At 37.5% G+C, this 26584-nt stretch overlaps 1 protein-coding gene across 2 annotated transcripts; it reads left to right on the top strand.

Moving 5' to 3' along the window:
• The first annotated feature begins 850 nt into the window (after positions 1–850).
• WDR47 (WD repeat domain 47) lies at positions 851–26584 on the top strand. 2 transcript variants are annotated; one of them, XM_010563424.1, is made up of 15 exons: positions 851–976; positions 5801–5967; positions 7567–7650; positions 8197–8281; positions 9884–10686; positions 13794–13920; positions 16550–16728; positions 16833–17090; positions 17795–17870; positions 18896–19053; positions 22392–22561; positions 23485–23655; positions 24056–24187; positions 24943–25161; positions 25832–26584. In XM_010563424.1, exons 2-15 carry the CDS (start codon positions 5810–5812, stop codon positions 25972–25974), a joined length of 2763 nt encoding a protein of 920 aa, XP_010561726.1. In that variant the 5' UTR covers positions 851–976; positions 5801–5809; the 3' UTR covers positions 25975–26584. The 2 variants fall into 2 exon arrangements, with proteins under 2 accessions (XP_010561726.1, XP_010561727.1); XM_010563425.1 differs by lacking the exons at positions 851–976; positions 8197–8281 and having other exon boundaries at positions 5880–5967.

Here is a 26584-nt window from a genome sequence, read left to right on the forward strand (position 1 = left end):
GGCCCCGGCCCTGAGGCGGGCGAGGCGGCGGGCGCGGGGTGTGCCCGGTCTCCGAGGCCGCTTCAAAGGAGCGTCGGCTTCTCTGCGGCCCTGTCTGCTGCTGGTGCCGCGTTGACGCTCGAAAGGCTAATTCGGGCTCGGCGCTGTGCGATTAAACGGTGCGGTTGTTTTGAACCCTTTTAGCGGCGGAGGTGGGTGTCGTGTGGAACCGCACGTGAAGGGGGGGGAGGAGGAGGAATCTGGAGCAGGTGAGGTTTTTCTAGTCAAAATGCATTCATTTCTAGTCTCTGTAACTTGTTTGGGTTTTTTATTTTTCTACATTCGGTTTTCACTCTCATATGGAATTATTGCATAACTTAATGTCACCTTTTTGGCATTCATGATGCAGAATGCTCTGGGTAAAGGGTGTGCATGTTCTAACAGAGGTTGATGAATGCAAAGAGCTCTGCCGGTCACCTCTGAAGCATGGCGAGATAAGGATTACTGTGGTGGCTCTAAAGCAACAGCTGATCTAAGCAGGGTAAAAAAAAAAAGGGGGGGGGATTACTAGAGGGCAAGCCAGCGAAAAGATCTGTGTGAGAAAGAAGAGGCTAGTATGTAAAGAGCGCACTTATTTGCTGGGTATTGGAGTAGAAAAAGGTTTCAATCGTAGAGTTCAGCTGTACAAAGTTTGGTGAAGGTTTTCTATGAAGGGCTTAGTGTGTTCAATATAGTTCATTCAAAATGAATTGTGCAATCTCTTAGGGTAAAATGGGTGTCAGTGAGTTGCACTAACTGTTGTGGGAATCAATTGTAAGAAAAAAAAATTTGGCCTATAGACTTTTTCTGTAAATTCTTTTGATGTAGAATAACTGGAAGATGATTGAGGGCACATCAGAAATGGAGCCACTAGGTACTGACCGGGCCCCAAGTCCCCCATGGGGTCTGTGTAGGTGGAACTCTGGAGTGGCCTCTTGGGCAGGCCCAAGAGTCATATGTAAGTGACTGTGGAATGGATTAAAAGGTGAAATAACTTTATGCAAAACAGCCAGCTTTTAAAATATGTATTATTTCTTCACATTCATTTTTTCTGTGACATAGCTCACCAAGATGTTCAAGTTATGGATATGCATTGCAGCTGTCATTGAAGTCAGGGAGCCAAGACTTCCAGTTAGGCATCGCTTCTCCCTTTAAATGTATCACTGTTCTCTCAGTATGACACTTAAGATTTGAATTATAATAATATTTCTTTCTTGTGTTAAGCAGTTAGAGATTTTATATTCCTCACCCATTTTTGTGAATGCATATTGTATACTATTGGTGAGTGATCTATTTCAGATGATAAATAACATAGGAATAATGCTTATTTTAGAATTTTACTGCTTACTCGTTTTTCCAGAATATTGCTTACTCGTTTTTCCAGAATATTGCTTACTCGTTTTTCCAGAATATTAAACCTTACTTTAATTTTCTATTGTGTGAGTGCATATGCATTTTAAATTTCTTCTAAGGGAGGTAACTTAAAGAGAAAGACTATTTAGACACTACTTTTAGACACTTCTAGTTTATAAACATTTTCCTGAAATTGTGTACTTATGCATAAATATGTATATATATATTTTTTTAAAGAATTGTTTGATATGCTTATAACACCATGAGAGGATTCTTGCTGTTGGCATGTTCTTAGAAAATGAGTAAGAACAGAACAAGGGTGAAACCTTTGGAAAACTTAGGAGTAGGTAGTTTATGTTCCAAACAGCTTGTTTAAAGGGCATCTTGTCCATTGAACGTACAGAGAAAAGATGTGCCACGTTTGTGGCAAGAAGTTGGTTTTTTTTTCCTTGATGTAGATTTATTAGGAGGAGAACAAATTTAAATACAGAACTAGGGGAAGATGGTAAGGGGGAGTGGACAGGAGAAAGAAGGAAGGAGGACAGGCGTAGAAGAGTGTTCTGAAAAGACTGGGTAAGACAAAAAGGTTGTGGCAAAAACCTGGTTGATAGAAGGCACATGAAATGTTAAGCTCTAATACTCATTTGCTTTCATTTATACCTCAAGCTAATGCTGTGCTTTAGTCATTCTTGAGTATTAGTGCTTGAGCTGATCAGATTGTGACGTTATGTGCCATATGTGCTGGCAGAAAGCAATACAGTGGGATGGACCAAAGATGCAGCTTGAGCTCTAATCTTGAGTTTCCCTGGTGTTCTTTGCTTTTTAATTATTATTATTATTTTCATTTATACACACACATATAGCACTGAATGTCAAAAAAACTGATATATTTCACAGGGGGTGATGTGTAAGCCTATGTATATTTATAATTTCATCATAGTGTTACAATGCTGCTTATTATTTTGACAGCATAATGCTTGTAAGAGGAGTCTGAGCTCATCTGCCTAAGAGTAATCAGTTACATGAAAATCTTCTCCAGTAGGTTTACTGTTCTTTTCTAGCTGTTTGTGTTGCTCTGACAGCAAATGCACAGTAAATATTTTCATAATATGGTTAATGTATGAGCTTATCAGTGTACTTCAGCTCTTTTTCAGAAGTTCAGTATCCAAACTATGTTTGGATATTATATTTTTCTTAACAAGACCCCGAAGTGCTATTAGTAGTCCCATACCAAATATGGAGGGTGCCAATCATCCCTTTTCCTGATTTATATTGGCAATATAAATGAAGTAAATGAGGATTTACTCCATAACGTGGTTTTACTCCATAACGTGGTTTTACGGGCATGGATGATGGTTGGACTCAATGATCTTGAAGGTCTTTTCCAACCTAAATGATTCTATGAAGTTAAGTGTTAGAATTGGCAAAGGCTTTATGTTCAGGACAAACCTGTGCTTTTAAAACTGCAGTGGAAAATGGAAAACAACTTCTTGCAGATGCTAGATTTCACTTAATGTTGTTGTACTCTTAAGCAAAGTATTGAGTATTATGCTCCTTTTTCGATCAATAGAATATATAAATAATTAATTTTAAGACAATCTTGAAGCTATGTAGTGTGGCTTGCTGTTTAGACTTGAGTCCAGTAGATCCAGCTGAAAAGAAAGCTGGGCTTGGTGTTCCTTTCTTCAAAGGGAGTCTTAGTCTGATTTTTTTCTAGTAGTTTTCTGACAGGGAGTCTTTATACAACTTTGCCTAAATTATACTTTGTCTTTTGGCAAGGAAGTGAATTTAATATATATATATATATAAAAAAACCACAAGTGCCATAAAACGTAATAAAGGAGAAATGCAAATGTGTTAGTTGAGGTTGGGAATTAAGATGTTAATACTAAACTGCTGTTTAAATTTGTGTTGATTTTTTTTTTTCCTTCGATCTATAAGGGTAGGATTGAATTTTCTCTGGGACCAAAATCCATATCCAGTTGCCAAAAGGGGAAGCTGAAACAGTGCTAAAATGTGAGGAGAAAGCATCTTTCTACAAGTTCTGGCTTTGGATTTGTGTGTCTATCTGCTTTCTTTCCTGCAGCAAAGCTTCCTGTAAGCCAGATTTTAATTTTTTTCCTTTGACTTTACTAGCTGAGAGTGGGCGCATGGTCTCTGGGTGTGTCTTTCATGAGACCCATCAAAATACTTGGTGATTGGAGTCTTCTGTGACTATAATGAGAACTAAACCCAGCCATTTTTAAAAAGAAGTTAGGCCATTTAATCTGGCACAATGAGGTCTTTGCTGTTCCAAAATAAACTACGCTGCTATAATTGAATGCCTAGTCAAGTGCTCTGGCAAAAACTTACTTGGAAAGAAGTTGGCGTACAGCTGTGAGGAAGGTGGAAAAGTTGGGGATTTAGATGATATAGTACAAAAACCCCACTTATTAATGCCTAATTTTTTGTATCCAAGTTCATTAGCATTGGTTTATGATGATCAGTGAAAAGTTTCACTGGAGTATTTGTCTCTTCCCCTCTTCTCCGATAAATTATTAATTTCTTGTTAATGCTTTGAGTGTGTTGTTTGGATTATTCAAAGTTACTATATCTGCTCTTTGATTTCTTCTTACCAGTTTCTGTGCATCTTTCTTAATACAAGATGGATAACTAGCTTACAGACTCCAGTTTTGCAAGGCCAAGGTATCTGGAGGCTGCATCATCTCTTCAGCTTGTCTTGGGAGCTGCATTAGCTGCAGTTGGTAGTCTTTCAACATCGTAGTTGCTAGATTTCCACATAAGTAAATGGTTGTGTGAGGGAATTAAGAAGTATTTTTATTTCCCCTTTTAATTCAGGAGGATCAGCTGGGGTATCTATAACCTACTGCTGTGGACATCTTGCTCTGTATGGTCATCTACCTTCATTAATTTTTCCGATCACTGTTATTCCACTGTCTCTCCATCTTCCTGGTGGTATTGCCTCCTGCTGATAGTTCATCACTGGTACTGGATTATTCTCTGTTTTTCAGTGCACTCTTCATAATGCATTTAAGTCAGGTTAAGACTTTGCTACTGCCAGCAAGCAAAGCTCTGCCAGTTCCTTGGGTCAGCATTAGTGCCCTTGTGTCTGTGGAGTGAGAAAATTTTTAACTTGTGAACTTGTGCCTGGATCAGGAGTGGTCTGGCTAACCATATAGCTCCACTGTGGGTGCCATGAAGTGGCTGGGGACGTGTGGCTGAGCGCAGAGGTGAGAAGAGAGACTGCCCCTTTCTGCAGTAACACAGGCTTAAATTTAATTTTTTTCTGATGTGAAATGGCACTCTTGTGGCCACTAGCTTTTTTTGAAGAGCTCCTGGTGAGGCAGTGCTACATGCCTTGGCTGTGTTACAGGGTTTCTCCCCACATCCCCCGATAGTTTTCAGCAGATCAACTTGGGAGCTACAGCTGTAAAGTCTTTTTAAGTTTAAAAAAAAATAAGTTAAACAGTTTCTACTTTAAGTCAGACTTAAGGAAGACTTAGCCAGAAGCAGGATTTGTTTTAGGTTTCAAGAGAAGTACATGCTACAACTCTCACATCCTTGAGGAGTTGTGTTGCAGAGGAGCTTGGACGTTGTATCCATGGGAGCTTTAAACAAGCTGACTGCTGGCAGTCAGGGCCTTGGCTTGTCACTGCCCCAGCTGCATCTTCCCACTTTTTCTTCCTGCTGGCTGGAGAGCTCATTAGACTGTTGAGCCACTTCAACACGAGTTGGTGGAAAAGCTAACCTGATGACAAAAGTGAGGAGTGCTAAGGAAGGGCCAGGAACATGCAGCTGGAGACAGGTGAGCGAATGTGACTCTGGCAGTCAGTGGTCAAACTGGCTTAGGCCTCCTTGGGTTTGCAACTTGAGATTCTTCATAAAGCATGTAGGCAGAAATAGGTGTCCTTATGAAGGAAGAATGAAAACCCCTGGCTTAATTGTCATACGCTACCTCAAAAATGGGGTAGAGGGAGATTGCATTTTTAGTGTGTTGTGCTTTTTTTATGTGTTAGAAACATTTAAGTTTATATGTAAGATCTCTCGGATATAGTAACTGGCTCATTTTTATGCTCTTCGAACTTCACTGCTTGCCTTTCAGAAAGGAAAATTGTACTGTTGCAGACTTGGTAAGCACAATATTTTCATACTGTGGGAGGATTTTCTTGGTAGATTTGTTTATCTGGGCCCCTATATATGCATAGGACAGAAATAAAAAAAGATTAAGATGTATTTGTTAGGTCTTAATTGTGGTTTCATAATCAACCTCTTAAAATCAATTTCCTAATCTTGTCTATTTAATTTAATTTTTGTAATGCTACAATATTCTGTCCTATAAAACTGTATATTTTTTTTTAGTAGCAAACATTTGTTAACCAAGCATAAAATAAGATATTAATCATAGCTAAAATTCTCTCTTCCCTTTTAGGCTGCCATCATGACGGCTGAAGAAACAGTGAATGTTAAAGAGGCTGAAATAATTAAACTAATACTAGATTTTCTGAACTCAAGGAAACTTCATATCAGTATGCTGGCACTTGAGAAAGAAAGTGGGGTCATTAATGGCTTGTTTTCAGATGACATGCTTTTTCTAAGGTAGGACTTGGTTCTCTGGTGCTGAAATACCACATATATGAAAACATAGAGTTGGACTGTGATTCAGTGGGCAGCCCCACACCACTAAACAGGAGGTCTTATGCCCTCATCTTACTCTGCCTCTTCCTGATCCCAATTCTGTGGTCCAGCCCTGCATTGTGTTCCAGCTCTGAAGTTAATGACATCCTTCTCTAAGCCACTTCCAAGTAACTCACTAGGCATCATCAACATCAGTTGAATTAGGTTTTTTGTTTGCTTGTTCATTCATTTTTAACTTGGTTATTTTTCTGGCACACTAATGAATTAAAGTTGGAAGGAGTCTTAACAAATGCCAGTGTCAGTGCAGGGTAAGTCAGGGAAAGCAATATCTGTTGGCATCAGTGATCAGTTATCATCAGCTTACTGTGTCACATGGAACTGAATGTGTAGTTTATTGACTTCTAAAATAAATAAAATGTTTTGACAGTATTTTAGTGTTATGATCTAGGATGAGTGGAGTGGTTTCCAAAGCTTTTTCCCCAAAAATGTTGTCTGTGTTTCAAAATAATACCTAGATTTCTCTTAAATTTAATAATATGAAAGGGGTCTCTGCTGTCATCAAGGCATGAGAGTTGGTGTGATTTAGCATTCAGGATATTGCCTTCAAAATTATTAAAAGGAGTCACTGTAGATGCACACTGTTTATGTGCAGCATTGCACATAAACAGCATTGCTGTTTTCTATTTCATGCCAAAGCTACTTAACTTTGTAGAAGCATGAGAAATAATTTATCTAGCTGTTTTTAAAACATTAAAAAATATACTTTATCACTGAACAAGCTTTCTCACCTGGCTTCCCTTTTGATTAAAATTATGGATATTGGAATGAAATGAAAGAAGAATTAGATAAAGATTAAAGTTATTAATCCTATTTGTTTGTTTCATTCTTGGCTTAGTTGGAGCATACCTCTAATGAGAAACTCACCTGTTCCTTGTAGATCTGGGCCTTTTATAGAGTACTCTGTGTGTGATATGAGGGTCTGAAGGAATTGAACTAATCCACCTGTGCAGTCTAGCCCGCTGGTCTTGGAGTTGGAGCTCTTGTGCTGGCATAGTTCCTGGCAAGCCGTAGCTGTTCCCCTTATGCTCTTAACATGGGAGTTGTGTGTTTCCCCCCACCCCACCCCTTATAAAATAGGCCCAGCAGTTTTGATACAATTAAAATTAACTCATTTTTAAGTTTGCTTTCATTCTTCAGGATGTATTCATTGAATCAATATATTTATTTGTACTCTTCAAGTAAGATTTTTTTTAAATAAGTATAACAGGTAAAGCAGAAGATACAGGACCATTTTGTCCTTTTTGATGTGCTTTTAAAAGTAATTAATATTTGTCCTTCCAGTATGCAGTTATTTTACAAAATATTGAGAAGGACTTGGACTTTGCTCTTATTACTAGTCACATCAGTCACTCATCTTGGCATCTGTGCAAAGCATTAACTTTTCAAAGCAGGTTGATCACCTGTGGTGTATTTAAATGACTTGTGTATTTAAATTAGCTGCTTAAAAAGAAGGATGTTCTTGTCTAGTGAAATTAAAGGAGTGACTCTTTCTTTCCCTAGGCAATTGATTCTTGATGGTCAGTGGGATGAGGTTCTTCAATTTATTCAGCCTCTTGAATGTATGGAAAAATTCGACAAGAAAAGGTAAAATAGAATGTATGTCAGAGCTCAATTTTTTTGAGTTGTGGAAAATACACAAGTACTGTGTATGAAAGCAGTAGTGCTAAGTTTTTCACCTTAATTTTGGGGTGTTCTTCTAACCTGTATACAGTTCCTAAAGTGCGTGCATGTGTTTTTTAACTTAAACTATGAAAAATATGTGCACACAATCTGTAATGAGTTTTTATTTGCTGTACACTTTAGGAATATGGTGCATGTTGTACTATCTTTTTATGGTTGGCTGCTCTGTCATATTTCTGTTCAAGAAATAAGTGTTTGTGACACTTTTTTTTTCTTACTAGCCTTCTAATATTTTTCATGCAATATTTCTGAAAGCAATAATTGAAAAAGACATTTCCTGTCAAAAAATGATTTTGTGGTTACCAATTTGTTAAAACTTTAGATCTGAGTTCCTTGTTATTGCAATTTCCTTGCCTAAATCAAAAATTGGCTGTTAAATACCCTGCTTGTCTCTAAAAGAATTTTTAGCTACTGGGTCAAGATGTATAGTATTTCACTTCTCACCTGCAGATTTCGTTACATTATAATGAAGCAGAAGTTCTTGGAAGCCTTATGTGTAAACAATGCGATGTCAGCAGAAGATGAGCCTCAGCATGTAAGAATTGTCTCTGGTTTGGGAATTTTTTTGTTTTCAGGAAGCCTCTTGAGGTACTCTGATTAAAGGCAGAGTGGAAGCTCTCAGCAATGAATACACAAATTTTAGCTATTACCAAATGGTTTCATAAACAAAGGAAAAAATGATTGGTATCCTTTGGAAATTAGTGTGGCTCCCAGGTCTCAAATAGAATTGTACGTACAAGGGTTGCTTGAAACTTAGCAGCATAGATCAGTGACCATATGCCATGTTTGTGGTCCTGATCCTGAGATTTATTTTAGGGCATTATGCTAAAGCATGGGGCTCTTTTTTTCAAAAGCATTGTGAAGCAAGCCTCAGAATCACAGAAATTTATTGTCATAATTGGGACCAGGTGAAAGATTCCGATTTGACTTGATCTTAAACTTAATTTCTGTTGCTTTTAGAGAGAAGGGACACAGTTGTTTATTTGGAAGCAACAGGTGTGTTCAGAGGACTGATTCAGTTAAATGTGCAAACAGTAGGAGTTGTGAACTTAGGTTTTCAATATTGAAAGAGGCAGAAACTCAGACTGGCAAAGAAGGTGTACAGATTGTGAAATTAGAGTTTTTCATTTATGTTGATAATACAGGAATATCAAATTTCTTACATGAAAATGTTATGAAATTAAAAATGAAGAATGCCAGTAGTTAAGACAACTGATTTTATTTTCCAAACTGAATTGATTTTAATTCTCTGTCTTATTACCCATACATTGTACTGCAGGGTCTTTTCTTGACAGTGTAGAAAAAGCTAAAAGTAAATGTCTTTATAGTTGTAAAGGGAAGATGTACTACTATTCCTCTAATCACTCAACATGTATACTGCTACTAGATAGCTGTAGAGAAAAAAAAAATCAGATTTATGTCTTTTTATTTTGAATGTTACCAAATATGTTGGCAAGTTGTGGATGAAAGGCTGCTGTATTAAGCAGATGCTAGGTAACATGATTAAGTAGCGGTTTTGACTATTTTTTAAACCTTTGAAACTAAAAATGCCAAGTTACATGTATTTAACATGGTTCTTGGCTTTTAGCTATCAACAAGCTTTGTGCTCAAGCCCTCTATTCATTTGGAGGTCTTCTGAGAACTTTTTTAACATTTTTGATTGAAGAACAGAAAATCTTAATATAAAAGCCAACTCAGAGTTGCTAGTCACTGGAAACTAGAGAAATCTACAAGTCTTTTATAAATTATGCCAATAGCTTTTCATAGAAATAAAAAAAAAGGAAAGTCAGTCAGTTGGCTTTGAGAATGGAAGTAACCTCCTGTGCTACAGTAAAATTGAAGCTGTTTAGCTGCAGAATTAAAATTTTAAGCCTATCGAACCTACAGTGACATGAAAAAGTTCCACAGATATGTAGAAAATGGGACTGGGCAGGGGATTTTAGGAAGTCAAAGTGTCCAGGAATTTGGCTCTGTTGCAACTACAACTGACTCTATATAGTGTGCTGTTTTAATTAAAATATAAACAGTAGTAAAGGAATGATAGTGGAGAAATTCTGCTACTGCCTGTTCTTCTTCAACTAACTGGTTTATTGTGGAAACATACGTACTACAAACTACTCTGTTAATATTTCTGTAGCTGGAATTTACAATGCGAGAGGCTGTACAGTGCCTACATGCGTTGGAAGAATATTGTCCCTCTAAGGAAGACTATAGTAAACTCTGCTTGCTACTGACGCTGCCTCGCTTGACCAACCATGCAGAATTCAAGGACTGGAATCCCAGCACTGCACGGGTTCACTGCTTTGAAGAAGCCTGTGTCATGGTGGCAGAGTTTATTCCTGCGGATAGGAAACTGAGTGAGGCTGGCTTCAAAGCAAGTAACAATCGTTTATTTCAGCTTGTAATGAAGGGATTACTTTATGAATGTTGTGTGGAATTCTGTCAGAGTAAAGCAACAGGAGAAGAAATTACAGAAAGTGAAGTATTGCTGGGCATTGATCTCTTGTGTGGTAATGGGTGTGATGACTTGGACCTTAGCTTATTATCATGGCTGCAGAATCTGCCAGCTACTGTTTTTTCTTGTGCTTTTGAGCAAAAGATGCTTAATATTCATGTTGATAAACTCCTCAAGCCTACAAAAGCTGCATATGCTGATCTTTTGACACCTCTTATCAGCAAACTTTCTCCTTATCCATCATCCCCAATGAGACGGCCTCAGTCAGCAGATGCTTACATGACCCGCTCCTTAAATCCTGCATTAGATGGGCTGTCATGTGGATTAACAAATCATGATAAGCGAGTCACAGACCTTGGGACTAAAACTTCTCCAATGTCGCACTCCTTTGCTAATTTCCATTACCCAGGAGTACAGAATCTCAGCCGAAGTCTCATGCTTGAGAATACTGAGTGTCACAGCATTTTTGAAGAGTCACCTGAGCGGTAAGCACAACTGTCGCTTTATTTTTACCTTTGCTTATGTTGCACTTTATATTACTGGGTTCTTATCTGCATTGTAACTTTGAACATAATTGTGACATTGAAACATAATTTGATTGTTTAAATTCTGTTGTAATAAAAACTATATACAAGGTGTTTTCTTCCTCATGCTTTTATGATCAGAGTATTTAGTCTTGAGCCTTATGGATTCAATCTGGACTTTCTTAAAGTTGAAATCCTGGCGCAGAGCACAAGTATGCTCTAATAGAGTCTAGCTAAGATTTATGTTCAGTATTACTGAATTGTTTCATTCCAGATAAATAAATGCAGATGGTGGAATAACTGTAACTCCATCTTCTTTCCCCGTCCCATTATGTCCTCAAGTGTCTGTAAATTTTGGTCGTGTAAATGATTAAGTGTACATTGAAAATTTGCATGTAGAAATAGTCCCAACGAAGTCAGTGGAAATGACTGTGTGCTGCCATTGTAGCATTCCTCTATTAATTGAATTGTTACAATAGTAGTTCAGCTTAAGTATTGACTTTCCATTTTCCAAACCGAATCTGAATAAGGCAGCCGAATGTATTATGTTTTTTATATTGGACTTGGAGATACTTGGGTTATGATAGCGGTGAATGCTATTAATAACATCTTTTAATGCGATGTAGACTGCAAAACTGACTTCTTTCCTTCCTTAAGAACTAAAGCCTGTATCAAAACTTTGTGCTTTTTACCTTCTGAGAGAAGAGTCCCGGTAATTAGGAGAAATGGTACTCGTCAGTTAAGAGCTTATCATCATGTTTTTGCTTGACCTTTATTTTGAACAGCAGTTCTGCCTCTTTCTGAATGTTATATACATGCTTCTCTAGAAAGCAGCTGCCAGTTTTTTGGGGTCTTAGAGAACCAGGTGGGTAACTAGCACTGCACTTGGATGCACTGGCTATCAGGACACTTTTAGAGATGTGGTGGTCAATCTTGGCCGCAGTTGCTGACATGATCTATTAGTTTTGCCTTACAGCAATATTCTGTACCTTGTGTTAAAATAAAGAACAGCTTTAAACTCATTAAAAAGGAAACAAACACCATCATACTGGTGTCGGTTCACCAATGATAATGGAAATTTTTACAGTAATGTATGTTTTAATACATTATCTTAATGCTTATCTTTAAAGGAGCTACTTTGTTTGGTTCTAAATGATCCACTTTAAATCTCTGGTTTCACCAGCCTCTTAACAGCTGGAGTTTTTGTGGGTAGTATAAGTCTTATGGAAGTTTCCTTGTGTTACATGTTTTAAAAGTGTGCCTCCTGAAGATACTAATGAATTGCGAATCCTCTAATTTTACTGGTCTGTATGCACAAACTTCAATGTTTGTGTGTGTAGCCCAGGGTCTGCTTTTAAAACTGATTATTGAAAGCTTTTGGTTTCCCTTTTCAATATTAGTGTACTAGAATAATTCTGCACAAATAAAGTTACCTTGTGGGCTAAAAACAGTAAATTGCTGCAGTTCTTTATGCAGGCATTTTCATATGATGTGAAGTTTATCGTCCTTATGTTTTTTCATTAATCAAAACATCTCTTGGAGGTTAGAATGAGGTTAAGGGGCTAGACCCATAGTTTTCAAGAAGGCATTACATTTTTCAGAAGAAAATCCAACTTCGGGTTAAATGTCCAATTTAAACGGCAATATTTGCAAGGGTGGAACCTGGGAAGCTGAGCTTTATGTAAATCTGGCCCTTGTTTCCTTTTGCACATGACAAATACGGTATTTCTTTTATAAGTTGTGTTCAGCAAACAATTACTTGGCTTTTAGTCAGCTAAGTTACTTTTATTATTATACAGAGATACCCAGAAAGTTTAAAACAACTTCTTGAAGAGCTTTGCTTCAAGTCATTGAGTAAAGAGGTGTCGTGGTTTAACCCCAGCCAGCAACTAAGCACCACGCAGCTACTTCCTGACCACCCCACGCTCCCCCCAGTGGCATGGGGAGGAGAATCGGAGGAAAAAGTAAAACTTGGGGACTGAGATAAGAACAGTTTAATAACTAAAATTTAAAAAAAAAAACCCAATAGCAATAATAATGATTGCAATGAAAATGAATATAACAAAGAGAGAGAAATTAGACCCAAGAAAAGACAAGTGATGCACAATGCAGTTGCTCACCACCTGCTGACCAATGCCTGAGCAGCGATCGGTGTCTCCTGGCCAACTCCCCCCAGTTTATATACTGAGCATGACATCCTATGGTATGGAATATCCCTTCGGTTAGTTTGGGTCAGCTGTCCTGGCTGTGCTCCCTCCCAGCTTCTTCTGCACCTGCTTGCTGGCAGAGCATGGGAAACTGAAAAATCCTTAACTTGGGATAAGAGCTACTTAGCAACAACTAAAACAGTGTGTTATCAATGTTGTTCTCACACTAGATCTACAACACACTGTACCACTTACTAGGAAGAAAATTAACTCTTATCTCAGCTGAAACCAGGACAGGAGGACTTTAAGTTGACAAAACTGAAGATGGGAATCCAAGGCTTTTAATGTGTTCTGCACACTTACTGATTGCTAAAGCATTCTGGAAAGAATTCCATGCAGAAATACTTATGTAATACAAGAATAGCAAAACTGATATAAATGTTTTCCTAGGTAACACTTTCAGGAATGTTCAAGCTGATGGGTGTTAAACGTAGTTTAAACTAATAGCTTATAGAAGACATTAGTCACATAGAATGTCTGATACATTCCATGCACATAATTGCTTTGAAGATAGGAGATTTTGAGTAACTTGTTAGTTAAAGGGTGTATAATTCAAGTGTAAGGGTAGAAGACATGAAATTTGGATATCCTGTGGTGGTAAGGCTTTTTGGAAAATGTGGGAACAAAGCACACTGACTGCCTGTGCTTCTTATTTGTTAGGGGTTTTATTTGGTTTAATGTAACCCAGTGCAAGTGGCACTTTTTTCCTAAGCAGTATCTTTAGTTTAATGTGACTTAAGTAGTTTGCACCTTGTGTTATCAGATTTTACTCTAGAATGTTATCTTTCTCTACTTACCAGGGGATTTTCTACTCTTATTTTTTCTTAATTAAGCTTTTCTTCCTTTCCATGTTGCTGCAAGAAGTGATACGCCTGTGGAGCCACAGCATCCCATCAGCAGTGAGACTTTGTGCCAGAGTTCAGTCCCAGAAAATGAATCACTTAATGGAGCACAGAGTCAGGGATCAGCCAAACAAGAGAAGAATGAGGTAGTGATTGTTTAAAAATGAGGCCGTTTGAGCTGTGTTCTCATTGCTTCATAACGATTTGCCTTTGTGTTGAGAACTTCATGCGTGACAATGGGTTGCTTTGAATCTTGTTTTTACGATAGTGAAAATACCATATTGTATCTTGTGTGAGAAACTACTCTTTTTTCCACTGTATAAAGTTCTGCTGTCATTTGAGTCTGTAATGCAGCCGATGAGTGTGCCTTCTCACATCAGCAGTGTTGCTAAACTGTTGTGTATATCTTAATAAATAAAAAAAAGCTTTGCAGTACTCAAAGTCAGTAATGTTAGATTAAACAATGCTTAAGAATCAATCCTCTCAGTGTTTTAGCGAGGAATCTGGCACGTAGCCTGCAATTGTTGGTGTTAACACCAGGTTTCATAGGTCATCTTATATCACTTTCTGTCTAGAACACAAAGAAATTAAAATTGGATCATTCCCTAGTAAATGTATCTTTGCTATTCAGAATCCAATAGCATAACCTTTTTATGGATTTATCTTTGAAGGCTTGTGCCTTGACTATCCTTTTTTTTTTTTCCTTTTTTCTCCTTAACAGCACTATAGAGAAAGTGAATAATAGTTCAGTAGGAAACAATGAAAACAGTTACCTATTCTAATCTTTTTCTACAGTTTGATGTATCTGTCTCTTAATTCAGTAATTATGAATAACATTGAGTATCCGGACTGTTTTGTTTGCAGACTCCAGTTTGATTTTCTTATGCAAACTTTGTCTTGGCTTATGACATCTATACAGTACTGCAAACCAGTCTAGTCTTGACAGGGCTATAATCTTGTAGACTCTGGATATCTGAGTGAGGCAACGGGGCCTATTGGAGGATTAACAAAGTCCTCCAAAGTTGAGGACTTCATTCCCCTCAAGGACTTTGCTGAGTAACTTCTCTGCTGCAACAGTGTTTTGTATGCACATTGGGAACAAGGGGAGGGAGGAAAGAGCTTAGCTAGACATGTGACAGAGCAAGCTTCAAAAGGCAAAAAAATGGATGCAGAATTTGTAGGAGAGAATGAAGACAGGAGATGCTGTGCTGTAGGTGAAGATGTTGGCCAGACTATTATACACAAGTAGAAAAGAATGTGGTACCCAGTCCAATTTCACCTGTTTTGTTTTCCAAATATTAGTGTATACCTGTGTGAGTAAGAAATTCATTTAAGTTTATTTTCATAGCTTTATTTTTGCATTGTTCCTGGAGGAATTGAGTTAGGAGCCAGAGTTTATGGAATAGAGCATCTGGGCAACATATTTTAGGTTTAGGTGTTAGTTTGGGTAATAGTGACACAGAATCCAAAGGCTTAAAGGATTGAATCCGGTTGCAACAAACAAGTATCAGTCATAGAAAGAAGTATAGACAAGAATATACCTGTTGCTTAGAAGGATTATAACCCAGTGACTGAGGTTCATGTATTTGAAATACAGAGAATGAATGCGTTCTAGACTTCTGAGGATAACTTCGGAGTTTCTAAATTGCAAGTATTCATCTCAGGAAACCTAAGGTGGTAAACTTTTTACGAATACAATAGTACTAGGAAATCCATTATAAACCAAAAAAATTACTGAGCACAAAACCATAATGCAAGTATTTTTATTTAGAAGAAATGTAAAGGCTCATAGTTGCAAAGAAAGATCCTCTGCATGAATTGTCTGAACTAGTGCAAAGTTATCAGGATGTTCTTATACAGCTTAGAATCACTAGATGACAAAGATGTCACTTTTGGAAAAAAAAACAAACACATAAGCATTCTTTTCTTTTACTACTTTTTTTTCCTACTAGTTGGTAAATAGGCAGTTAAGATTTTTTTCTTTAGAAAATGAATGGCACTTCAGTGTTGATATTTTGGCCTTGGACTAAAGTGCTTTTGGTTTTTTGTAGGGTATTTTTGTTTGTTCATTTTTAACTTGTTCATCAACTATTTTATGATGGTAGCATTTGGAACTAGTGACACAGAGAAAGTGAGGACTGGGAAATGTAAAAAGCAGTAAGTCCTGGGGAGCTGGCAGTGTGGGAAGCTAAAGATAGTACGTAAAAGGGAAGAGACTATGAGAAAGGAAGCTCAAGTATTTGTGTTTGGTCCAGAAAGTAAGGAATTTTTAAAGTTAGAACAAGGCACCAATTTCCAAAGTAAGATGTAACACTTGGATAGACCACTTCGAGGTTGCCTAGTGGGAGAGGTAAATTGGCTCTGCAGACTGACACTAAGGAGGTGTCAACATGGCAGAAAATACTAAATTTGTAGTTAAATACGGCTTAGAACTTGGAATGTAGCTTACATTGTTTGGGGATTTTTATTTGCAATTTCCAATCACCTCTTTGTTTTGATCTTAAGTAAAACTGGAGGTTTTGTAGGAAAGAGGAGTCTCCTTCTGAAATATGGCAGAACTACTTCAACAGTGTATAGCACAGGCTGGCAGTGGTTTCCTTTTTTAATATGTAAATTGTATCTGGTTTTAAGGAAGAATGAAAGCATTCCTCCTCAGAGGAGAGCCTGCTGGTCTTTTGATGCCTATATTGAAATAACAAACCAGAAAGTGAATATGTAGGTTAAATACTGCAATTAACTATTTAACTTTCATCAGTAATTCTCATTTCTTTTTAGCTTCGTGATTCAACAGAGCAGTTTCAGGAATATTACAGACAAAGACTACGTTACCAGCAGCACTTAGAACAGAAAGAGCAACAACGACAGTTGTACCAGCAAATGTTGTTGGAAGGAGGTGTGAATCAAGAAGATGGAGCTGACCAGCAACAGAATCTTACTGAACAGTTTCTTAACAGGTTGGGGGTTTTGCTGATTCTCCCTCCACCCACTCCTATCCTTCCTCAAGTTCTCATAATAACCTAGTTTGGTGATCTTTTATTTTCTTGTCATTTGTTGTTAGATCTATCCAGAAACTAGGAGAATTAAATATAGGTATGGACAGTCTTGGAAATGATGTACAGACACTTAGCCAGCAATGTAATGGGAGCAAAGGGAATGCATCTACCAATCCAGCAAGTAACTTTACATCACCACCTTCAGATGCTAGCCAGAGGATAACAACTGATAGCCAAAACGTTAATACAAGCACTCCTCGAAAGCTTGGATCGGCTAATCAGATACCCTTTCCTGAAGAGTCACCTGTACAGGGGAATCAAATGTAAGTTATTTGAGGCTGTTCAGGACTGGAAATATCCTTCTGTTAGCACTGTGGGAGTAGCTGTTTGTATTTATTTTTAGTTATCAAATGAATTTGTCGTTTAATAGGGGTATTTAGCTCATGATCAGTGTTTTCTATATATTTTATACGGTTTATAAATTTTTTTTTTGACAGCACACTTGGTTATTTGTTGTGGTTTACATTTTATGTTTATTTTTCATTTCAGACTTTTTATTCCATGTTACATGTATAGTTCTTGTTTATTTTGTGTTCTACCAAGTTTCTGAAAGCTTTTTTATGAAATACAAACTAGATGGAGAGAGACGCAGGGCAGAGTGGGAACTAGATTTCTTCTGTGATCTAAAGGTAGTGCTGACCTGAAAGCAACAACCATTTTTCCACATTATTTGTGTATATATGTGTATAGGTACGTATGTTATGGAATGAAAACAAATATTTTTAACTCGCATTCACTTGTCCAATGCCTGCAGTTGCAAAACCAGCAACCCCATGTAAAAATAATAGTTTAATGATAAAAGAATCAGACATGCCTAACACTTGTCCACACAAATTAGTCAGTTCTGGGAATGACTGAAACTGTAACTTTAGTCTAAAAAAATACTTAGAAACAAATCTGTCCCTGATCTTGGTTTTTTTTTATTCTATCTTGTTGTGAATTTAAACTCTTCATCAAATCAAAACAGTGTATCAGAACATGCTGTCACTCAGCCACAGTTGGAAGACTCTTCAGGGAATTTAAGTAGGACAAGAGGTGATGAGGTGAGTTTTCTTATTGTCCTTCACAATTTGTTTTAACAACATTTGGTATTTAATCCTGAGTATGTGACATCCTGTCATTATTAATAGATATTGAGAATTAACTTTGGTTGATGCAGTACCTACAGAATAGAATCACAGAACTACTGAGATTGGAAGGGACATCTGGAGTGTGAGTCCAAACCCACTGCTCAAAGAAGGGTCAACAAGAGTGGGTTGGTTGGGGCTGGGTCCAGTTGGGGTTTGAGTACTTTCAAGGATGGACACACGCACACGCCTTTCAGATCTCAAGGCCATTGAGATCTCAAGACCAAACAGTCCCAGCTCTCTTCTCTTTATACAACAGAGGTTCCAATGGGATGTCTTTGACAGCCATTGTTTTGTGGGGTTTTTTTAGGCTGAAACTTTGATTGTTGAACTCCAGTCAGTATGGCCTGACTTTAGGGAAGTGACTTTGCAAGAAGTACATGCCAAAGTTTCTGCATCAGATAAATAAAAAATAAAATTTTAGAAAGGTGGTGATGAAGTTGTCAGGAGGATGGTGTAATAAAGCTTAGCACAATTTAATGATAACTTTGTGTTATCTACAGGGTGAAAAGCTGATTCTTATGTTTGTTTAATAAACTGTGTTTATGACTTGGACTGTTTTCAGTAAAAAAGCAGCTTTGTTCCCCTTGCAAGTTTCACATGCATCAAATGTGTTTACACAGAAATAAACTGTAATATCATGCTTCTAAGATGGGCTGTTTAGAAGAAGAAAAGCTGTTGGAAGCTTGGAGGGAGAATGGGAAATGTTAATCTAATGTTAGCTGTAAAAGTGAGTTGAGAAGAACTTTTTGAAGTATGCTGTTCCTTGACCTGGAGTAGACATTGTTTTACAATGTAATTTGAATAGTTTAGCCTGGTGCTGCTACTTATTAATACTTTAGTACAATAGTTATACATTATTTTGTAAGACAGTCACAGCCACTTCTAAATGTCCAGTTTTATGCTGAAGAACTTAATTTGACTGTTATCCTTCTACACAGGATGACAAATCAAAAAAGCAGTTCATTTGTATTAATACTCTAGAAGACACACAAGCTGTCAGAGCTGTAGCGTTTCATCCCAGTGGGAGTTTATATGCTGTTGGCTCCAACTCTAAAACTTTGAGAGTTTGTGCCTATCCAGAAGTAATTGACCCAAGGTAAGAAGGCTTGTATAATCATGTCTTTTTCTATATCATAGCACTTCCTCCTCCTGTAGCTACTGATACCTGTACATTTCACACCTTTATTTTGTTGTCATAAATAGTGCAATGGTCTCCTTAGAAACCTGAACTGCTGAACAAAAATAAGAAGGTCTCCTGAAGAATTTGTGTATTTGTGAGCTACTTTTTTGCTCTCTTCCTTTACTGGCAAGATACATTGCCACAATACCACACCTTTCCTTACGAAAGTGTTATTTTTGTCTGAGCAGGCAGGCTTTTCTGTGTTTATTGCGATGGCTTCTGGTTTTGATATTCCAGCTGTAAAAGTGGGAGAAAGCATGTGTCAGTCCCCAGGCCAGCACAAGTTGGGAGTCATGAGATGCAGGTTCTGGCAGGAGGACAGACTTAACAGTAGAGAAAGCAGTATCTTCAACTTTTACAGCAAAATTTGCCAGAGCATGTCTATTGGCCTGTTGTTACTATAAGAACTGTTTTCCTGATACTTTGGTTCCTTGACAGGAAAAGTGCTATTTGTAGTTCACTGTGCACCTAGTCTTTTCTGTTTTCTTTTCACCCATTTTTTTGATATGAGGGGGAAAAATTTTTTTTCACTTGGAAATAACTATTGCCATGTCAATAACAATGTCCTTGCCTCTGCTCCAGACACGTAATTTTCTTGGAGTAAGAGGAAGTGCAGGCATCTAAAACTTCATAATTTCAGAAGGAGTTGTAAGTATGCACAGTGACTTTATCTGGGACACCTACCCGGTTTAGGACTCATGTTCAGGTTTCCAAAGCATTCAAAAAGTAATCTGATTTTTTTTTCCCACCTCCTTAAATATCATCAGTAAGGTAGCTTTTGAAGTTTAATTCCAAAATATTTATTGGTAATACATGAAACAAAAAAAAATAGTGGATTTCTCTGATACCCAATGCAAGCTGACTTGCTGGGCTTGAAGCCCAGACAACCTCCTCTTGACTGGTAAACGGTGCAAAACATTTTCAGTGGAATGGATGCTTCTTTATTGACAAACCATGATCTGCTGTCACACAGCTTGTTATTCTAACCATTGGGAAAGGCTAGAGTGACTCTGTAGACTTAGTCTCTAGTTACAGTGCACAATCTGATGTGACGAGTGACATTGTGCATCTGGATATAAAAGGAATACTGAGATTTCTTTAATTCTGAACTTGTACTTTTTCCTCTTATGTTTTTTTTCACTATGCTTACATGCCAAAAACATTTCATCATGGGATTTTACAAGTCAGCAGAGAGATTACATTATCTTAAAGATATTCTAATCTTTGTAACAACCTGAGTCTAGACACTTATTCAAAATTTTTCATGCTTTTTCAAAAAGTTGTAATGGCATAGAATATCTGGTAAATAGCAGTTGTTTAATTGTACATCAAAGTTTTCCTGAGACTTTTTAAAAATTGTCCTTCAAACTGATGTATGATTCAGGACAGGTTGGTTTTGGTGGTGTGGTTTTGGGGTTTGGGTTTTTTTTTTTCCTTTCTCTAAAGGTATACTAGTAGTGTGCTTTTTTTCACATGTTTGAGATTAAACACTGATAGATACACATTACAGTTCTGCAGATCTTGCTCAAATAATCACAGTGCTTCCACGCAGTTGACTAGAAGCATGTGGCCTCTGTGCTGGGCAGGTGCTGCCATGTCCTGACAAAGTCAGTGATTCTCAGCTGCTGCCTCCACCTCTTAACAAATGTTGTGAATCCAAACTCTGAGTGCAATATAAGGTATTAGGCCATTTAGGAAGCTCCGTAGTGTCTGTTGAATGGTGATCCTGATTTAGGATAATCTGTCATAGATTTTCTCTCTGGCAACAAAATAAAATCAGCTTCCATGTAGACTTATTATAGTGTTCTTTACTAAAGCCATGTTTATCTCAAAAGTTGTAAACAGACTTAGATTACTGTCTTCTGGTTTTTTTCTCTGCCTCTTTTGTTCAAGTATTTATATTATAGTTTCTGAATTTTTTAATAGCTATTTAATTTGTTGAATTTCTGTTGTTGATGTTACTGGAGTGAATGTTGGTGAAGTTGGATACAGTGGTACTTTATCTTAAGCACTTGACTAATTCCTGCTATGGGAGCAGAGAAATAATGTAGGAAGTTAATCAATTGAAGTAAAGGAAATGTGTGTCAGTGGGACTGTTCCTTTTATTTCAGCCATGTGTAAAGCTGATCTGGTTTCAGAACTAAGAATGTATCATGCAGATTCCTGCATTAACATGTAACAGTGAATGTGTTTTTCTTGCAGACTGCTGTATTAGATTTTCTAGTACATGAGTAAAGCTTTGAGAGTCACTTTATTCAACAAATAATATCCAACACACAGCTCATAATGATAAACATTTATGAGTTTTTTTCTTTTGTTACATGTTTTTTTGTTAATTCTTTTTATTTAATGGCCAAAGAGGAGGCAGTACTTGACCTAGGGCAGCATTTTGCTGTATCTTCCCAAGGTTAACACAGAAGCTTTTTTCTTGATCTTTTAACCACTTTAAGTGCTTGATGAGTCCCACTCATTCTGACAGCAAGGATGGCATAGACAACAACTTTTTGGATAAAACAGGCCTCAGTTTTTATTGTTACAGTACTACTAGGCACAACAACAGCCCCAAACACAAGTATGCGGAGCCCGGTTATATAATTATGTTGTCATACCAAACACAATCCCCAGTTAAGGATTATGTCTGGTGGGTGGGAAAGTGGAAGAGAAACACACCTTTCCGGATGCATACACGGAGGTTACACAGGCTTTTGCTTTCTTCTTTTGGGAATCTGGATTTTTCCAATCTGCAGCCTGGTAGTTTAGTCCCAGACCCAGCCTTAAGCCATGCCAGCTACATTGGGTCCTACCATACATAGATACTGTGTGCCTTATGAGCTTTCTTGGCCTACTGTTGCTTAATTGAACTCCAGCATGTGCAAAAGTGGCCACAGGATCAAGATGAAGTATGAAGGATGTAGAGAAAAATCTCACCAATGTAGGACTCTGGGGATAAGGTTTCATTGTACATAGCTAGTAATTACTATATTTTATCTGTGTCAACCCTTTATAAATGAAGGGACTGTGCAAGTTCTTTTTGCATGTCCAATCACAAATACAATGGGAAGATGAGGAAAAACTGAGAGAATGGGATGGAGAAGATACTTTTGTTTTGTCTTAGATTACATGTACATGTTTCAATGCAGTCATATGTATTTCATGTTACCTAAAATAATAGAAAAAATAGTATTTTCATTTTAGAATACATTATTTTCCTTACAAATAAAAGGAAATTAGATATCTTTTTTTTTTTTCCCCAGTGCTTACAATGCTCCTAAACAACCTGTAGTTCGCTTCAAAAGGAACAAGCATCATAAAGGATCAATCTACTGTGTAGCCTGGAGTCCCTGTGGACAGCTGTTAGCTACTGGTTCTAATGATAAATATGTGAAAGTACTGCCTTTTAACGCAGAAACTTGTAATGCAACAGGTAGCATGTCTGTGTGTATTTACTTTAAAGAATTCATTTTCAATTATTTGTCCAATATTTGGCAAAACCATTCATGTTACATTGATAAAGTAGTTAATGGGTTTTGGTATTTTTATTCTAATACTTTCACTTAGTCTCTTTTCCCTTTTACCCTCACTGTAATCTGTCTAACAAAGAGCCACTGAGGGGTTGGGGATTATCTTTTGGGTTCTGTTTGGTTTGGGGTTTTTGTTTGTTTGTATTTTAGGTTTTGTTTTGCAAGACTCTATATTGTGCTGTCTTCTGGTAGACTTCCCCCCTGCCCCAGATATGGTAAAACAACAAGGTGTTCCTACCCAACTCTAGTTCTTGATTGTCAGTAGGAATTTATTTCCAGTTCCCCTTTTTCTTGCCTAGTTCTGTCATCTTCTCCCCTATCTTAGAAGTCTAAGGCTTTGCTCCCAGCAAATACTATTTTCCATGCCCAGCCCTCCTAATCAATACACTGAATGTAGCTTTTATCTTTTCTGTTTTGAACTTAAGCTACCTTGTCCTGTGTGGTTCAGTGTTCTCAATGAACCTTCCCTCGTGGCAGAGAAAGCCTCTTCAGTTTACCATAGTTTACAAAAAGAAATAGTGTACTCTATAAAACTTGGCTGGACTTGGCTGTGGAGATGGTCTCTCTACATTCTGTGAACCTTAAGGAACTGCAGGAAGCTCGAGCAACACTCAAAAATAAGATTCTTAGAGATTTTTATTTGAATTCTAGTAACTGAAATAGTGTGTTCTATGGAAAGTGCACAACAATGTTCATACTTGGTAGTGTACCCACCCTTGCCTAAAATATTCTGCATTATCACTGTAGCTGCTTTAAAGATTGCAGCACTAACAGTAATAAACAAAGCATGCCTCATTTTGTTCCTTGATTTTTTGAATTACTTCAGGACCAGATTTGGAGTTCAGCATGCATGATGGGACAATCAGAGACCTTGCTTTTATGGAAGGCCCAGAAAGTGGTGGTGCTATTCTAATAAGTGCTGGAGCAGGGGACTGTAATATTTATACAACAGATTGTCAGCGAGGACAAGGCCTGCATGCTCTAAGTGGTCACACTGGTATGTATGTTGTTGCTTCCCTCATGCGCTTTTTAAGTCTGTATTGTATTGTAATGAAGTTGTTGGGTTGTTTTTTTTTTTTTAAATGTCTTTGGTTTTTTCTTTCTAGCAAGACTTTTTTTTGTCTCTCTAGATTGCTTTTTGAGGTATTTGGGGGGGAGGTGGGGAGCGTTGTTTTTAAATATGTTGGCTCTTCATTTAATGGAGAGAGTGCATGCTTCATTCCTGAGAAGAGGCAAAGCTGGGTATTGCCAGACACTGTTGGCATTTTAGATCATGCAACGTGCAGGTTTTCCATAGGACTGTTAAACCTCTGAGTGCAAAAATATAATCAGAATTGTAATATTTCATTATTTGATTAATGATGTTTAATCAAATAAAGAAGTTGTCTTGTTCACAGGTCATATTTTAGCACTTTATACATGGAGTGGCTGGATGATTGCATCTGGATCCCAAGACAAGACTGTAAGATTCTGGGATCTGAGAGTGCCAAGCTGTGTTCGTGTTGTAGGAACAACGTTTCATGGAACAGGTAAGACTTGCTATTGTGCTTCTAATCATTTTTGCATAAAAATATATTTTAAAGATGTCTAAGTAGTATAGAGTGAACGCAAGGGGTTTTTGCATCACAGAATGGAGGCTTGGCTTTAGAAGAAAGCTGTGAAGGATATCTTTACCTTTGTGTTTTGTTTGGGGTTTCTTTTTTTAAAGTAACATTTCCTTTTGAAAGTTGGCTAGTTTTTTGCTTTGTGACTTTCAAACAGACACTTCCAAGTACATTAAAATAAACAAGATGAAAGATAACTGTTTCAGAATCAAAGAAAAGGGTGGGAAGGAGCAGCCATTTTTGCAAGTTGTCAACATACTCTATAGAAATCTACAAAAGGATTCTTAAGAACCACTTGGGTTTGGATTTGTTTCTTGAAATTTTTTGGGGGGTGCAATAAATTAGAACTGAGAGGGAGGAACTCCTTGCATTATTCTGCATTATTTCATAAAGAGTGACTTTCTTTCCTGTAATGAAAAAGATACTTTTTTTCATGCAGCTTTAATAGTGGCTTTGCTACCATTCAAGTGTGACCTATGCTTCAGAGTTTTAAGTGCTAGAACGTAAAAAAATTTCTCAGTTTAAGATAACAGTAGCTAGGTACGTTTACCTTAAATCTAAGGCCAACATTCAGTATTCTTATACAATGTATATTTTTGGGGTTGTTTTTTTAAAGTTGGCTATTTGCACAAAGGTAGGTAAGTATTATGTGTGTTTGCTGCGTTTTTTTTCTCCTGTAGGAAGTGCTGTAGCCTCAGTAGCTGTTGATCCCAGTGGTCGTCTCCTGGCTACAGGACAAGAGGACTCTAGCTGTATGTTGTACGATATTCGAGGAGGACGAATGGTGCAGAGCTATCATCCTCATTCTAGTGATGTTCGTTCTGTTCGCTTCTCTCCAGGGGCACACTACTTGCTCACAGGATCATATGATATGAAAATAAAGGTGACAGACTTGCAAGGTAACATACTGCAAAGGATACTAGGTTAATTTTCAATTTGGTACTTTTTAATGTTGAAAGTTGTCAGAGAGCTTGGTTCGAGGATCATGGTTTAGTTGAAGAGGGGGGAAAAATAGTAGAGCTTTGAAGGGTTTGAAATGTATATAAATGTGATTGTGTCCGTTCACAATTGGCTAGTGTTGCTAAGTAGGCTGTCAACTAAATCTTGTTTTGGGGGAGGGTCTGATTACGATAAAAGAACTAATTAACGCTTGCCTGATGAAATGGCCATTGCTTTCAGGCAGCATTCATAAAACTGACCCTTTAAAAAAAAAGAAGTATAATAATAATGCTTATTTTTATTGGGGAGGGTTAGGAAGAGAGAAGACACCGGGTATATCTGATCGACTTGATTTTCTTGGACCATTAAATCTTCATCACGTAGTGTAAAAACTGTGAATACCTGTATTTTAAATTTGTACTGTGTCCAGTAATGCCTAAAAACCAAAACATGGGGCCTTGTGTTATGCTCTGTGTGTGTGTGAGAGAGGGGGGTCAAGTATGCTTCATAAGGTGAAATACACATGTAAGCTTCACTAAACAAACATTAAAAAAAAAAAAACACCCCCCAAAAACAGAGCTGGGATACAAATTCATGAAATGACTAATGATTTCTGTTCCTCCGCCATAGGGGACCTCACGAAGCAGCTTCCTCTTATGGTGGTGGGAGAGCACAAGGACAAAGTTATTCAGTGCAGATGGCATACACAAGATCTTTCCTTCTTGTCATCTTCTGCAGACAGAACTGTAACCCTTTGGACTTACAATGGCTAGAGTGCAAACAAAGGCAACCTATGCAGCTAAAGCACAGAGACCTGAGACTACAGAACTGTAAAAACAAAGTAATAATAACTAGACATGGAAAGAGCAGCAGTTGAGCAGGAGAGTGTCTTATCCAAGAGGAGGGGCACTTGTCACAGATTTTTCTGGTCTCTAGGAGGTCTTGGTGTTGTTAGTATATTCTTTTGCAGTGCTTTCAGTCTTCCACGTGAACTCATGCTGCTGTGACCTATTGTAGTCTTGTTGCCAAAGTCTATGAGGAGAACTCTTGTCGATGTGCACTCAAAGTAACATGAATTATGTGTTTACAGTTTGGTATTAATTGCATTCCTTGGTCTTTGCCTCAATGAGAATTTTATATAGCAACTTAAGTTGAACAACACATTAATCAAGTCTGTATGTAACTAGTTCCACTCACATGTAAAAGATAAATTACTTCCACTGTTTTTTCAGACCTATTATATTCATCACTTCTCAACAAGAGGGCAAACTTTATAACATCTCCACAATTTCCACTTTTTTAGTAATAAATTCTGAACTTTAAAGGTGACTAGGCAGTAACTGCATCTTGATTATGTATGGTCCATTATATAGTGTGGGGGGT

The sequence above is a fragment of the Haliaeetus leucocephalus genome, unplaced genomic scaffold (genome assembly GCF_000737465.1).
Source record: "Haliaeetus leucocephalus isolate CR32 unplaced genomic scaffold, Haliaeetus_leucocephalus-4.0 Scaffold166, whole genome shotgun sequence".
Taxonomy (NCBI): domain Eukaryota; kingdom Metazoa; phylum Chordata; class Aves; order Accipitriformes; family Accipitridae; genus Haliaeetus; species Haliaeetus leucocephalus.

Bases quoted from the DNA above. Each gene is read 5' to 3' on its own strand.
- WDR47 (XM_010563424.1), top strand. From the start codon at position 5,810: ATGACGGCTGAAGAAACAGTGAATGTTAAAGAGGCTGAAATAATTAAA. The intron at 5,968-7,566 runs GTAGGACTTGGT...TTCTTTCCCTAG, and splicing joins GATGACATGCTTTTTCTAAG to GCAATTGATTCTTGATGGTC. The intron at 16,729-16,832 runs GTTGGGGGTTTT...ATTTGTTGTTAG, and splicing joins ACTGAACAGTTTCTTAACAG to ATCTATCCAGAAACTAGGAG.